Below are 16,937 nucleotides of genomic sequence, written 5' to 3'. Positions count from 1 at the left end.
AATACAAACACATACAGCAACATTTATTGCACCTCCAAAAAGGCTTTTAGTGTTCATTTCCATTTTCAAACTTCACAGCGTGAGCTCAATGAGTCAAGTTAAGTGCCCTACATCTCTGAAACTGAGAAAATTAACTGAGACAAGGATGCAATTTCTATAATTCATGACCAACAGCATGACTGCAGAGACTTGCTGCTCTGAACAAGAACAAAATCAATCCCAGTGGTGAGAAGCATGACCAATAGGAGCGTACCGAGCGGGTCGGTGGGTGTGCCCTTGAAGATGAGCCGGTAGGTAGTGAGAAAGATGGCTCCTTCGGCGGGCAGCAGGGGCGGCCCACCCATCGTGCCCGTGGCTTCCTCTCGGCCGTCTGCTATGAGGTGCACCCGCATGCCGTCCATCACAAACTCCTCACCGGGCAAGAGAGTTGGTCTCAAAAGCTTTGGCTGGAGACAGGAAAATAAATAGAGAGAAATTAAGGAAAGCAAAAAAGGAAAATAACAACTGTCAGTATTCACTATGCTCAAGTTGCTCTCATGTAAAATTCATACCACACTTCACATTAAGCATGCAGAATGCTTCACCATATCATGAACAGGAGGAAACAGATCATTCAAATCACAAAAACATACAGCACACAGCAAAGGTGCATTTCCTCTCAGTTGGTGTGATATTTCTGAAGGTTAATGGACTTGAGCATGTAAAAACACATTCAGCTTAATGAGGATGTGTCAAATTCAAGAGAAAGCTTTGGCTTAACATGAAACTGCTTTAATAAGGTGACTTATTTTCGAGTAAAACAGGATATTCAATCGAGTGGGACGGATTCTATCTATGGGAACTGATTAGATCATGAAAAATGCGGGCGTTTCATATCCAAAATAAGAACAACCATAAGAGCATCTCAACAGATCCCCAAGGGTAACCCTTCTTTTCCAGATGTATCATCATGTTCCATTTAGTGCTGTCAAATCGATTAATCGCATCTAACGTAAAAGTTTGTAGATATATAATATATGTGTGTACAGTTGTTTTTCAGTATCTATACACACACACACATTTATATATAGGGTGCAATTTGACAGAACTAATTCTATTACCGCAAAAAATATAATAACAAGAACTGGAATTTAATGTAAAAAAAATATTTTCTTTTTTTAATTAAATTACTGATGTATCAAATTACCTAATTTTTCTAATTATTAATATTTTTTTAATCTTAACTCACATTATTTTTTTATTGGAATATTTTGAAAGACTGCAGTACCAAAAACAACAAAGAAATTCTAGTTGTAATATTTTTCTTAAGATTACAAAAAAATTTTTTGTCCTTTCTACTGAACAATGTACACTAGGGATGTGCCTTAAGCCAAATACTGTTTTCAAAGGAAATGATGCATTTTACGGAGCACCTAAAAGGGCACAGTGATGGGAAAAAATTGTTTAGATGGGACGAAAAAATAGATTTCAATTGTTTTGCACTCTCTCTCAATTATATAGTTGGGTACTTATATTGTATATAATTTGCGGGTTATCAATATGATACATCGAATTCACGATCACATGTACTCTGTGAAAAGGAAGCGGCGGTACTGACTGCCCACACATTTTACAAGATATATTTCTCAATGATGCACAAAGATCATTAATATATTCATGTGATAAGTGAAATCATTATGTAATGTAACCAACTACCGCAGCAAGCCTAACCATGTCCCTTTAGGGGCTCTGTAGAAAGAGTTTTTCATTTTCTGTGCCTTTCCAAATTCAGAATTATCCCTAATGTGCACAGATGAATCATGCACAATAGGACTGACGTGCATTACAAAGTAAATGGGGTCAATTTGGATTTCACGTTGGCATAAAGCATGGGATACTTGGAAAAGTCTATTTAGAATTCAGATTGTAAAACATTCCGTAAAACAACGTTTTCATTCCCACAGTTCTTGTGATATAATTTCATAAGTCCAGAAACGCAAGAAGCTACATTTTCATCAGGGAAAAGTAGCCAATGTTTATTTAACTGACTTTTTTTTTTTTTCAAATAAACAAATACATTATGGGCCAAAAAACAGTGCGCTCCTTGACCCAGAATACTCTCCAGGCGCTTACGCAAGAGCACGTTTCACCGCATTCGATGCTGAGATTCTGAATGATTTACAGATCTCATGACCATCTACTGTCTTTCAGAGGAACGTGTCCTCGTAACGGGAAGCGACCTTGAGTCCATCTATCTAGAGCTGTACAGTAGATGGGGTCCTTTCATACTCTCTTAGTTGAGTTCTTGGGAAAGTGTTCAATGCTGGCGTCCCGTGACAGCACTGGTTGCTAGGCAATGAGTGATGAAAGATGCATGACTGGCTTCTCCAGCACAGAGTACTTTTCTTAAGAACTCAGTGGAGTGAAAATACAGTCAAGTAAATAAATAAAAAACACTGCAAAGTCTTTACCACACTTCACTGCGCAGTTCTGCCATTGCGATAAAAGATGGGCATTTAAAAGGGGATATTCTATTCCACACCCATAGACTTTCTTTCTTCCATGGAACACAAAAGTTTAGCCGGTGTTATTTTCCATGCAGTGAATAATAAAATAAAATAATAATAAAAAATTAACCAGATTAAGATCATTTTCATTTTAGGGCGAACTATCCCTTTAAGACTGCTTTGAGATTAGAGCGGATTGCGCAATACAATACATAGGAAATGTCAAATGAAATAAACCATGAAGGTTTTTGTTAGAGCATTCTCTAGGACGTTATGGTAATGTTGTACCAGGATCTACGATAAAATCAAACCTATTTGTTAAAGGAAGGCATGGCAGAACATCAGACTAAAGTGTGCTCAGAACAGCAGGCCTATAAGACCAGCATGCATCATTCAGGCCACGGTCAGTGAGGCAGTGCCGTCACGCAAACGTACCTGCCGTGGCACTCTGACTCAAGGGTGGAGGGGTTGAAGTGGTATGTGGGTGGATCTGCCTGGTTTTCTACACTGCATTTCCTGCCCAGCGGAACATAAAACACTGAGTTGGTTACCTTTTGGATAGGCGGCAGTCGTTTGCTCTCCCTGTGAACAGCTTCCAATGTCTCGATGTGCATCTGAACGATGTCTAAAAGAGAAACACAATAGTATAATGAGTGTTTAAAAAAAAAAAAAAAATGTAGCACTGTTCAGACCCGTTCGGGTGGCTGCATTATACGTGATAGTGGTTTTACCTGGTATCATTGTGTGAAGGGCCTTCAGGTGTTCGTTGGTGACGCCGCTCTCGTTGCACACTTTGTCAACAAAACGGTTGATGAACCGAACAACCGAATTCGCAACATCCGAGCTTTCGGCATCCTCAAAGCCGCTCTCTGTGTCGTAGCTTTCTGCCATGCTGCCCGCAATACTGGACGAATGAAAAACAAAATTAGTTATTTATTTCACTTTAAATTTTACTTTTCTATTTTACTTTATTTTCAAACCCCCAGACACACTAGCAGATCCCTGTTAGTGGTCTATAATTTCTCTTTTTTCTTTACTATTTATTTTATTTATTTCATAAAAAAAAAAAAAAAGGTAATTTGTTTATTTTATTTTTTTCTTATTATTATTGTAATTCATTATTTTATTCAGGGTTCATACAGATACTGTAAAATTAAATTCCAGGACTTTCAAGGACTTTTCAAGCACTATTGTGATGTAGCAGTTAGTGGTCTACAAGTTGTTTTTTAATTTTTCTTTATTTTATTTTACTTTTTACTATCTTATGTTATTTTCGAAGCGTCTTGTTGTGCCCAAGCATAGCAGCACACACCTGTTAGTGACGTAGCTGTTGCTGACGCTCTCCACATCCCCCAGGCCGGTGTTGCGGAGCAGGCGGTTTTTACTGGTGTCGAGCGGCAGCAGGAGATAGCTCATGCGGTTGGCGTAGTGAATGGCCTGACTGAACACCGTGCTCTCCTCCTTCTGAACACGCTCCTGTTGCTGTTCTTTACTTAACGTGGGCCATAGACGGCTCTGCTCTGATGCCAAGTCCAGGGCGCTGACCTGCTTCTGACCCCCCATGCCCTCCACCTCCTGAAAGATGCAGGGGTCAAAGGTCAAATACAAGGGGCAGTAGTAAAAGAAAATACGCCTTATAAACATCCATTTTCAAATATAAAACAAATAACATGCATTGAAATGTTTGGGGTTGGTCATTTTTTTTATCAAAAGTACAGTAAAAAGTAATATTGTGAAATATTATTACAATAAAAAAAAAATTAACTGTTTTCTTTTTAAATATATTATAAAAATGTTATTTATTTCTGTGATGTAAAGCTGAATTTTCAGCATCATTACTCTAGTCTTCAGTGTCACATGATCCTTCAGAAATCCTTCTATGAGGATTTGAAATAGAAATATTTTGTAACATTATAAATGTCTTAACTGTCACTTTTGATAAATTTAAAGCGTCCTTGCTGAATAAAAGTAAAACTAAAAACACAATCCCAAACCAAAAAAGACTCCAAACTTTTTAACCATAGCATTTTCCTAAAATGAAAAGGCAACACTTTAAAATAACCTTCATAACTTAAATATATAGTTCAAATTCACACAAAAAAAAAGAAAAAAAGAAGAAGAAGAAGAAGAAGAAGAAGAAGAAGAAGAAGAAGAATAAAATAAAATAAAATATTACAGGGGTGGATGCGTCCTCCTCGCCGTTCTCCAGGTACAGTGTTCGGATGTGTTTTTGAACGTCACTGTAAAACATGGCTTCCCAGAACTGCATATTCGTCCACACCATGTGCTCCTGAACGCAGCTGTAGGCGAACTGAGTGATGCCTCCCCCCAGTTTCTGTAGAACACAAAAAAAACAGTAAACTTACATGCTGAAGTCAGAGAAAAATCAACCTTTTATGCAGTATCTTTACAGAACAGACATGCATTCAGCACTCATTATTGAACTTCTCAAAATGGCCAAATATGTCCAGTTGGCTAGTCATTATTACAAAATAAGTTCACTGCACATCATTATCCCACTTATTATATGTCTATTTACCAAAACAACTAATTGCATGTGAAATATTAATTTGAGTTAAAAATGTTGTATTATATTTAAGCTCCGATTAGCTTAAAGCTAAGCAACAACACAATATTATGTTATAAACTGTATTCATCTGCAATCCAAGTTACTTTCTACGGAGTACTTAGCTAACATATTTAACTGCGATGTAACAAGTCCTCCTCTATTTTATCCTCTTCTTGTCTCTTATTGATTCTTCATTCATCCTAGAAATGCAATTGTTATCTTGCAACTCCTGAGCTTCTAAGGCATCTACAAAATGTTTTATGCTAACCATATATATTTAATGTACTTAAAGTGCTCTATTCACACACCCGACAGAAGGCAGTGACCAATGGCAAGAGGGCAGCAGCAATCCCATGTTCATCCATATGTGAGCAATCCTGAAGATAAAAATAGAAGCATTTATCTGCGGACATCAAAACATTTGTATAACACAATTTATGGAGGTAAACGATGATAACAGAAGATCAACAACAATCATAAACTAAACCAAAACATCATATTTTACACTTCCTTATTACAGCATAACAATCCGAGAAATACCCATAAAAACTTGATTTATTGAAAGTCAGCTGGTAAAGCACATTCCTGTGATTTACCTGCAGGGTGCAGTTCATCATACGGATGATGTAGTCGAACTGTTGGTCGTCCAGGACGGCCCTGTTCTGCAGCACGTGAAGGTTGAGCTCCTGGGTCAGACAAACACGCGCCGCCCGACCTTTCAGCGCCCTCAACACCGCCGGCATTAACTGCACACACACACACAAACAAGCAAGTTAACACACACAAACATGTACTAATTTGAGATCATAAAAGCTTCAGCTGAAACAGACACCATAAATCTGGCTTATGTTTAAAGTGCCCCTATTATGCTTTTCGGATATAACCTTTCATGTCATGTGTAATAGAGATTTATGAATGTAAAAGGTCTGCAAAGTTCTATTGATCAAAGTGGACGAAAAATGGCATTATCGTCTCCCTAAAGAACAGACTTGCGCTGTAACTAATGCAGTGAAACAGTATCATTACTGTTCATTTCACTGTGTACGCAAGTGCTGAGGAAGCCTCTGGAGCTGAAGTTAAGATATGGTAATTGACGTTTCCCACAAAAGACTGGGCCATCTAAACCAACCAGAGCCGAGTAAAAGGAGGAGTTCAGAGAGACCGGATCCTTGATCGAACCGATTTAGACACAGTGAAAAAAAGAGGTGAAGCTGCAATGTATATTAAGAGAAATTTTGAAGTGTTTTTTTTACCTTGGATGTATTTAAACCTATTGTAGAACCTTTAAAATAGTATTATAGGGGCACGTAAACAGAAAAGCCTGACAGATATTTATAAGAGGTTCTTACCTTCTTGGCTTCCAGCATCTTGTTGTCAAAAATATATGTGATGCAGTTCCTGACCACCTCTAACCTCCGGGCGCTGTTTGCCATTACATTCCCGTTCCTGTCCACGATGTCAGCTAGAAGCCAGAGAAATAAAAACATTTTAATACCCATTTAAGCTTTATTAAGATTAGCACAAAGTTGTGTACATATCGATTAGTGTGACAAGTTTTAGTTGATTTGAAGATTGAGCGCTGGATTTGCAATCTCACCCAGTGGAGGTCCGGATGGAACCATGCCCTTCAGTTCGACCTTGACCACAGGAGGGGCGGTTTTGAGTTTTGCTGTGGCGTGGTCTATAAAGAGCTGCACGGAGACCTCGTCCAGGTGAGGGAAAACGAACTGTGGTAGCCGATGCAGAACGTTTTCAGCTGTCCTCTGAACTCGGTGCATGGTCACCGCTGGGTATGGGTTTTCCTGACAGAAAAACAGACAAACTTGTGTTTAGAGAGTTCTTAACAAAATTTTGACAAATAACGATGCACTGATACTATATGCCAATTCTTATGTATTATAATATTATATTATAATAAAAAAATTGTACATATGTATTTATATTTTAAAAACAATGTTGCCCATTAAATTGCAACATTACAACACTGTAATGTACCTATGGAAAATGTGTCTTAATTTTGAGTTTTTCTTTAACAATTACAATGAACAATTCAATTATTAGTGAATTAAACTATTTAATTAATTAATTAGATAAACGTTAAAGGTATAATCCATAAAAGAAAGAAAGAGCATATGGCATTAGAACAACAACCGGGTTAGTAAATAATGACTAAACTTTTAATTTTAGGGTGAAATATCCTTTAAGTGAGAGAAAACACAAATAAATTTTTTAAATATTGGCTGATAACTTATATTGTACAGATATATTGTTGCCAATTATTGCAACATTACAACACTGTAATGTACCTATGGAAAATGTATCTTTATTTTGAGTTTTTCATTAAAGGATAATTCCGGTATTTAACACCTTGAGTCTATATTGTAGTTTGTTTTGGATGAGCAAGAGTGGTGGACAACATTTTTTTGACAATGGTTCCTCTCTCGAGTTTTTGACTATAAAAGAATTGGCCATGGACCCATTTAACTTTGGAGTCAATGGGCATGTCCGAAAATGTCATTAAAACAGCCAATAATGTTCGTTTACAAAACTGTGCAACTCACCGAGTGATTAGTGGTGTTAGTTGATGTTCCAGAAACAAAAAGTGTTGCGAAATACAGTTTCTGTCGTGTTTTATTCGTCATTTTGTAAAATCCCATTGTTGAAAAAATAGTTCCACTATAGCAAAATAAACGGATTGGAATCATATATTGCGACGATATATTGTTTATAATCATCAACGAACACCACTAACCACTCGGTGAGTTTAACAGTTTTGTAAACGAACATTATTGGCTGTTTTAATGACATTTTCGGACATGGCCATTGACTCCAATGTTAAATGGGTCCATGGCCAATTCTATTATAGTCAAAAACTCGAGAGAGGAACCATTGTCAAAAAAATGTTGTCCACCACTCTTGTTCATCCAAAACAAACTACAATATAGACTCAAGGTGTTAAATACCGGAATTATCCTTTAACAATTACAATGAACAATTCAATTATTAGTGAATTAAAATATTTAATTAATTAACTAATTAATTGGCTGATAACTTATATTGTACAGATATATTGCGCATCCCTAACCGCAAATATTCTTTATTGCCATAAAAAATAAAAGTGTGTGTTTGTGAGTAAAATAACAAAAAAGAACATTTTGACCTAGAAATGTTTTATTTTTAATGTTGCGACAAATTAGACATGGTGCGCGGCAGATACGACACATGAAAAAAACTTACATTTTTGAAAAGATGCTCCGCCAGCTCCTTAACATGCTTCATCACTTTATGAGGGTTTCCTGTCTCCTGTCGAATGCGCTCCACCTCATTGGCTATGAGCTACAGTGAAAGGAAATGAGGGAGAAAGATCAGAGAGCTTGAAAAACACAAAGAGAGGGCATCCTTCTCAATTTCCTATTGGATGTCAGCTATATCCCTCGTACACCCATGACTTACATCATCAAACAGGTCCGTGGCGCGGTACGGAGGACCCCGCTCAGACACGAATCCGGCAAAGGCCATGCCGTCCAGCACCTTCATCAGGAAGTCATCCTCAGTTAGTGATCTCTGCCCCAAAAATGCAGCCTGGAGAAAAAGCAACAAGATTTTTGGTCTGTTCATGCTTCTGTATTACCATTTTTTTTCTGTGTGAAATTGAATTCGGGGTCTTCAGTACCTTATGGAAGCGTATGACGGGTTCAGGGTGGATGCGAATTATATGCAAACACCATCGATAGCCCTGAAAGAGCTGCGCGAACAGCCACAGGAAGACAGCGCGAATCTCTTTATCCTACAACACACAACAGACAATGACACTCTCGTAAAACAATCACTTTCTGCAATGTCACGACCACAATAAAAGATTCAACATAAATTTTTTTTTTTTTTTAAATCGCATTTGACGTCGGATACTGACGATTACACAAGGAAGGAGGAAAAACATTTATGGATTTAAAATACATTTTCAAAGAAAAAGTACCTGAATCTTAGGTGTGGATGGTTGAATGGAAGGTGGAGGAAACGCATGATCAGACACTTCCAGCTCTGGATCAAGAACCTTTATTACACAAAACATACATATATATTGAGATTACAGTATAATCCCTCACTTAATTGCAAGCTATATATACCTAGTACCAGTGATAAGAAGCAAAATTGACGTCAAATTTTCCTTTAAAGGAAAATACTCTACAATACAAACATTGACGCATGTAAATATTTGCTCTGACATGGATTCTTTGCTAAATGATTCAACGCATGAAATTATGTTTGGTCAGAATTTGCATAATTCACAAAATATTTGGTTGCGATTCATAATCATTTTCAAAAATATGCTGAAGGCACATTGTTTAAAGTTGAATTATAGTATATATATTCAGTTTTTATTTAAATTTTACTACAAGCTTTTGTCATTATTAATTATTTTTTAAGCTTTCATTTATTTTTATTTCAGTCTAAGCTTTTTAGCTATTTTAGTACTTCAGCAACAAACTGAAAGTTGAAGTTTGTCATCAATATGTATATGTTATTTTTGCAGCTTTATTTTAATGAACGAAAACAATTTTGAACAGTTTTACTTTTTTTTTTTTTTTAATAACACTGTCTGTATGTGGTGGCTTTTCATAATTTGGATCCGACATGAACGTAATTTATTACAGAATAAAATTATTATTATAGTTGATTATTTAATTCTGTAATGAATGCACAGAATTTTTATTGGTGCACCACACATTTTTACACCCCTACTTAACAATGCTACCATTTTAAGCCATAAGTCATAAATCAGTTTAATGTCAGCTGCAACAGTTTAAAACACAATGCTCATTGTGTCCGTGACATGACAAAGCAACAAATCAGATTTCCCTCAAGTTTTTGTCCAGCCACAACAGCAATGTTATTTGGTCAGTTGTTTGGCGTGTTGCATAATGTGTAGCCCACAGTGAAATCTAACTGGCCCAAAATCATATTTCATATAGTTCAATTTAAACATTAAATCACTTTGTGCAGTATTTTGCTTTCAGTGACACTGTAAAAATTAGGTGCAAATGTCTTCATAACTGCGATTCGATATACAATTCCCACTGAAAGTCTCCATATCTGGCTCATCTGTGCACATAAGCGCTCCTGTAATTACAGAAAGCTGGAGCTAATAACAAAACTCACTTAGCTAATTGATAAGGTACAGGATTAGGCATAGGACATAAACCAAAGCGAGAGTTGCCTACACAACTATCGGAAGCATCTTTAATCTTTGGATAAAGAACAGTAAGGATCAGGAAAAAGAAAACAGAGAACCCCCACGTTTTCCAGGCAATTAAACGGATGAAATGGGTTTATAACTGAGGCATGGCGATCTCTTTTCTCAGCCATGATTATCATCTATTTCCCTGAGGGGATGCGGTTATGTGAGCCCTGCTCGCTCAAACACACATTCGCAACCTCTGCCACCTCTGCTGGGATGGTCTGTCTGCCTTGGCGCCACAGACGCACTTTTCAGAGAGACAGCAGAGAGTCTGCGAGACTGAGGAAAAACACACACACACACGCATATATCGAGGGACTCTGGGCTCGCTTCCAGAGGGGCAAGATGTGAATGCCACACACAAGGACCTTTCTGATGCAATCTAAAACAACACAGACAGACAACCGAACACTTTTAGGTATGCGCACAGAACGGAAAACCCTATTTATTGTCCCTTTCCTGAAAAGACAAATAACTTCCTTTCAGAAAAGATCCAGGTAAGAAACTGATTGTAAAGTTAAATGACGTTTCCTAAAATGTTAACAATAAACCAGAGATTAAATGTGATATTTCTGCTTGCGTTTCTTTATTTGTCCTCTGTCAGAGCCTGTATAAAAAAAAAATTAAGGGATTTTTTTTTTATCACTATCAGAACATTAAAAAAAAAAAAAAAAATGATAGAATTAACACTTTTAATTTAAAAATGTGTAAAAGTCAATCTCAAGGGGAAAAAAATACCTTTAAATGTCATTACTTTTGAAATAGATAATAAGTAAATACGTAGTTAAAAAACTAATAAGTATTAAAATGTTTTATGGACCCTTCACATGTATTTGCACGTTTTTTCCCCATCAACTAAAATAATATAGAATATTGCCCTATGACTACTTTAAACCACTATAAAGCTGCCTGTAAAAATAACTATGAGCCCAATCATCTTCTTAGCAATACAGTGGGCGTAACTTAAACAAGGAAGTACACGTGGTTGAGTAATGTGTGCCGAGAACCGTTTAATTACCTCATCATGAAGATAAATATTTATTTCATGCGTTTTTATAGCCCCAGACCATTAAACCGGCAAAACTTCCTCGACCTGTACTGTGGTTTGTTAAATTAGCTTTAGAAACTTTAAGTCAATGTAACTATGACATTGTCATCTCTGCCAGTAATTACTCAACGCCGAGACTGCCATACATCCACCTAACGGGTAAAACAGGTTTATTACCATGGAGATGGCCGTCTGTGTGTGATGATGAAGTGGCTCAGGCAGCAGGGATATGTGGACACACTCCGGAATGGTCACCGTGCCTCCGTCCAGGTCTGCAATGATTACGTCGAGCTGTGAATATAACACACACACAAGGGTAAATATGGACCCACATTAAACTACATTGTTCTATATATGGGCAGATGAATATCATCAACTCATATTTCAAAAGGAGGGAACTGAATAACTATTTTAGACAAGTCCAAACTGGTTAAACGATGCACACCAGACCCGATTCAAGCTTTTCTGACAGACAAAAAAAAAAAAAAAAAAAAAAGATTGAGAGAGACCCAATGTCCTGCGCAAATGTGTTTTGTTTAAAATTATGACATGTAGGAACGTTCAGGTCCAAACAAAGTGACCTCAGATCAAGTATCATTCCCTGGAATCAAGTATCATATCATATCTCTCATTTGAACTCAACTACATACAGGTCACCGCATGTAAACATGCTCAGGGATTTGTCCAACATTCACTCGTAAACTGAGCCAGGGTGGCTTAAATGTTTAGAGAAAAACTGTATAAAAAAAAATAATAATTTTTAAATTACAAAATAAATACAAATGAGATTACAATAAATAAATAAATAAATAATCACATAAAAATAGAGAAACGATATTAAAATAAGAAAAGTAAATAAATAAGCAAATAAAAAAAATAATGCATCTAGAACAGTGCTATACCGAGCAGGAAAATATCAATATAAATTGGGCCGTTATACAATAAACTAAATAGATGCCTTTAAAATGTTAGGATGGGGGCATGAAGATGATCATTTTTGGGGGGTCAATGGCATTTAAAGGATTGAAAACCCCTGTACTAAGCTAACCAAGATAATCACAGTCAAGCAGGTTTAGTAAATACCTATTGTTAAGGCACTTGGCAGTACAAAAAAAACAAAATCGTGTAAAATATCCGAGGGCAAGGAACCAGTCACATGTTATTACATGGCCTGAGAAATAAATCCATGATAATTCAGTGTTTACTGTTTATGTTAAATAAAACATGAAAAATAAATAAAAAAGCCCCCAAAACATGGGTTACAGATTTGATGCAAAAACCAGATAACAAATGCAACCAAACACATAATCAGGCACAATAGCTAAATAAATATGCTTATTAACTTTTAAAAGGGCAAAAACTTAGTTGAGATGCACCGAGATAAACCAACTCAGGCGTTTGAGGGTACATGTATCCCTGCATCTAATCCCATTTTGTGCATGGCATGGAACGCTGTATCATCTTGCATGTGATTTCATGTGTTACACAGCACCATATGTCAGATATCTGATCAAACCTTATCTAAAAAGTCCTGATGTGTGTTGCATTACATCCTCAGCCTCACAGCGCAGAGAATGAAAACATCTCACCAGCTCCTGTGTCTCCGAGCGGAAGTATGAGTTGACTCCGATGATGAAGGGCGTCGGCGTGCTGAGCACCTCCAGCAGCTTTCCCGGTAAGATAGGAACATATGTAAAACTGGAGAGAGTGGGGGAAAGTCATGAAGACAAGATTAGGATGAACAGGGGAAAAGAGTAAATAAATAAATAAATAAATAAATAAAGCATTGTTGTTTTTATTAATTTTTTCAAAAATATTTTTATAATGTCATATTTTGAAGATTGCATTTTCAATTGCAAATCAAATATATTATTTTGTGCTATTAATAACAAATTGTTATTATATCAAAAATCAATCAGAAACTTTACCTTTTATTTAAATTACATTTATTCAAAACTCTTTTAAAAACAACTATGATGGGGGGGGGGGAACAGATGGGGGTGTTCAGAATTTTGTATGTTATTTTCTGCAATTAGTTTTTTTTTTAATGAATTTTAGATTATTATTGATAATAATAATAAATAATAATCATGACAATAGTAATAACAGCACTAATAAATAAATAAAAATAATATTATTAATAATATTATCAAATCAACCAGAAATTTCCCCTTTTATTTAAATGTATTCAAAACTTTTAAAAACAACTATGGTAGGGGGAGAAAGGGATGGTGAATGGTGATGTTTAAAATGTTTTACATAAAGCAATCAAAATTTGCTGTCAACATATGATCCCTCTTTACCTGTACTTTAGTGGGAACATGATGGCCAGTAAACCTCTGCAAGCGTCCGTTAACCGCTGGTAACTGCTGGAGAGGAACAGGATCTTGTGCTCTGTCAGAGCAGCGCAAAACAGACAGAGAACATTCGCAATTCCTGAGAGAGAGAGGGGGGGGGGGGGGAGGAGAGGGAGAGGGAGGGAGAGAGAGAGAGAGAGAGAGAGAGAGGGAGAGGGAGAGAGAGAGAGAGAGAGCTTAGCCTAAAAATATCAGTCCCACTTCCTCTGTTATTTATTTAACAACACAAGGTGGAGATTACGCCGGCCACATCTGACACTTGACACCAACTGTTGCTGTTTTAATGAGGCTGATTTGCTGTTTAGCACCTAAGCCCGCTGCTGATTGGCTTACCGAGCTGTCTGAAAAGCTGGGCCACGCTGCAGCCGCTTACAGGCAGGGAGTCGTTTATGGGTGTCTGGATAACCTGCCTGTCACCCGCACCAAGCGTTATGGTCCTCTGTAGAAACCAAAAGAAGAGCGAGAGAACAAAAATAAAGTTAAGGGGAAAAGAGATGGGAGACGCTTTTCTCTTTAAAAGAAAAGCACCACCATCTAACACCTCCACCACGGCATTATGGGAAAGATTAATGTGTGTGCGGCAGGCTGGTCGTGGAGTGAGCTAAAGACAGGAGGTTATTTAGAAGGGGAAAAAAGAATTCAAAGCCATTCTCCATTAATAAACCAGCACCAAAAAGAAAAAAACATCTAATTCCTGTTATGAATAAGTCACATTTACAATAACTGTTTTTTTTGTGTGAAAGTTACAAATGAAAAAGTAGGAAATGTTCAGGGTGAGGATGAAAATTTGCAGTTGAATACCAGAAAGTATCTTAAAAATGACAATTTAAATTTTTAGGAGTATAAAGTGAATAATACAATGTTTTGCATTATATATTATGAGGTAAGGTCATACAAAAAGGTTATATTTAGAGCAATGCCAGACAATGACAAACATCTCCTCTTCAAAATTTAGCAAGAGATAATAAGCATTCATCCAAGTCAGTTGGCAATCAGCCAAAAGAAAATCATTTACATGATACAGTTGCAATTAGTCTATATCATCCATCCAGGCAGGCCAACACATACTGCTGTTGCGGCCTTTTCAGGACTTTTGATTTTATATCAGTTAATTCAGATAGAAGTGAAGTCAGTAGGTGTCAAGAAACCAGTCCTTTTAGGGTAAATGTCACATCAGGACAGAAAGTAAAGAGGAAGCTGTAAAATGACAGCATGGGGGGGATGTCGTCATCACTTCAAACAGCCACAGCACACAAGCGTTTAACAGCCTCGCATTAGAGCATGTGCACGTTACACACCCTCATAAAATGCTCGCTGTAATGAAACCTCATGACAGGACAAATCCACAGCAATAACACATGGAACTGCATAGAAGCGTAATTTGCAATCATGCATTCATGGTGATTATTTGAGACGAACCTAATCATTGTGCACTTATAATTACCATCCAAATATGGGAATTTTAAGTGATTATGGAAATGCCATGCAATGCGCATTTTATCCTTCTTTATGGTGTGTCAGTAAGTCAAACTGAAGAACATTATTGAATATATGAACATATATATTGAAAATGTAAAGATTAAAATAGGGGGAGGGGGTGCTAAAATGCTGTCCCTCCATCTTTAAATTCAGATAGATAGATAGATAGATAGATAGATAGATAGATAGATAGATAGATAGATAGATAGATAGATAGATAGATAGATAGATAGATAGATAGATAGATAGATAGATAGATAGATAGATAGATAGATAGATAGATAGATAGATAGATAGATAGATAGATAGAATCTAAAACAATGGTTAGTCACATATTGGATTCATTTTGATAGATAGATAGAATCTAAAACAATGGTTAGTCACATATTGGATTCATTTTGATCGGCATTACTGTGATCGAATTTGTTCCCCTGATGTTAAGCATGTGTTTTAATTGGTGGAGCAAAAAACGAGGGGAAAGCAGAATTAACAGAAAGAAAAAGAGCTGAACTAAATCAAACGGGGCGTACCGAGCTCTCCTCTCTGTCGTCCTGGCCCGGCTAGATTAGCAACCACACAGCAACAAAAAACACAAACCGTTAGTCATACCAAAAATTGAGAGAAATTGCAATGCAAACAAAAAGAAAACAAGGAAATACATGACAAAAATGCACAACACAAGGTTGTGATGATAAAACACAGCTGGACAGTGAGGGTAAGGGTCACAGGAATATGAAAATACAGCTGCTGTTCTAACAGGTAAAACCTTTACTGAAACAGAAAGTGAGCCTTGGGAAACTCTGACTTGCGTAACAGATTAGATATTAGATTGAGGACTTCTGGTATGGCCGTATCGGTATGGATTATCTTGCAACTGGGAAAACAGACAGGCGTGTTTTACCTAGCATTGCGGCCCTGGGTCAGGGACAGTAAAACATACCCTCCAGGAAGTCCAAAATAACAGACACGAAGAATTTTCAGCACTACTCCAGAAAAACTGCTCCCTTATACACGCACAGACTTATGACCAAGTCCCACCGGACTCACCAAACGCTCCAATCACGTACCGATCACGCACTGGAAAAACAAAGTCCGCTCAAATAACGTGAAATTTCTCAGTAGTAGACTTCTGTTTGCAATAGCCATACTGAGCTGGTCAACAATGGTAAAATGACCTGCTCTGATCACATGCTCTGGTAATAATAGCTTTTTAGGACTTTATTTTGATAATTAGTCCAAAAAAAATAATCTGTTAAATCTGAGTATGTTGCATAGAACTGAATGAAGAATAAATATATTGATGTTTGATATTTGAATATAGGGCTATTTTCTGTTTTTTTTCTGTGTTATTTAATTTAATTAGGTGATTCTAAATTTAAATATTGATGATTACAAGCTTGGGGAAAATGCGATTAATTGCAATTAATTACAGCAAATTGTCCAATTAATTAGTTATTTTTTTAATCGATTCCCAGCCCTTTATTTTACAGATTGAGCTCAGCCTTTATGCCTCGTTGTGACAACTAATCTATGCCATACCATTCACGTCAAAGTAGCCAGAGCAACTTTTCTCCATTTACAGATATGACACGAGCGAGTGACACACGTACGCAATTTCCCACGAAAAGCATCCCGCTTGGTCTGAAATATAAACACTTATAACAGCCTTACCATAGTAAGTCAAGGTAAGACAAAAACACGTCTTGGAAAAAGGATTAATGGTGTAATGACTCAAAATAAGTTACATAGTGCACCTTTA

At 36.8% G+C, this 16,937-nt stretch overlaps 1 protein-coding gene across 5 annotated transcripts in view; it reads right to left on the bottom strand.

Annotated features, from left to right (window-relative positions):
- The window catches only part of sbf1 (SET binding factor 1), a 47,233-nt gene that overhangs the window by 10,868 nt on the left and 19,428 nt on the right, over positions 1-16,937 (bottom strand). For 3 of the 5 annotated variants that reach the window (XM_079622282.1, XM_079622285.1, XM_079622284.1), the window contains 18 exons: positions 15,709-15,738; positions 14,033-14,138; positions 13,646-13,778; positions 12,932-13,040; positions 11,520-11,633; positions 9,032-9,109; positions 8,729-8,842; positions 8,509-8,637; positions 8,293-8,391; positions 6,653-6,857; positions 6,405-6,517; positions 5,652-5,801; positions 5,364-5,432; positions 4,663-4,821; positions 3,799-4,061; positions 3,218-3,390; positions 3,038-3,111; positions 254-446 (listed from right to left, as the gene is read on the bottom strand). In XM_079622282.1, coding sequence (XP_079478408.1) covers positions 254-446; positions 3,038-3,111; positions 3,218-3,390; positions 3,799-4,061; positions 4,663-4,821; positions 5,364-5,432; positions 5,652-5,801; positions 6,405-6,517; positions 6,653-6,857; positions 8,293-8,391; positions 8,509-8,637; positions 8,729-8,842; positions 9,032-9,109; positions 11,520-11,633; positions 12,932-13,040; positions 13,646-13,778; positions 14,033-14,138; positions 15,709-15,738 — 2,311 coding nt within the window. The remainder of the gene's footprint in view (positions 1-253; positions 447-3,037; positions 3,112-3,217; positions 3,391-3,798; positions 4,062-4,662; positions 4,822-5,363; positions 5,433-5,651; positions 5,802-6,404; positions 6,518-6,652; positions 6,858-8,292; positions 8,392-8,508; positions 8,638-8,728; positions 8,843-9,031; positions 9,110-11,519; positions 11,634-12,931; positions 13,041-13,645; positions 13,779-14,032; positions 14,139-15,708; positions 15,739-16,937) is intronic. The other 2 variants (XM_079622283.1, XM_079622286.1) reach the window with 1 other exon arrangement.

The sequence above is a fragment of the Phoxinus phoxinus genome, assembly GCF_949152265.1.
Source record: "Phoxinus phoxinus genome assembly, chromosome: 9".
Classification (NCBI taxonomy): domain Eukaryota; kingdom Metazoa; phylum Chordata; class Actinopteri; order Cypriniformes; family Leuciscidae; genus Phoxinus; species Phoxinus phoxinus.
This window is presented reverse-complemented; position numbering and strand designations above follow the sequence as displayed.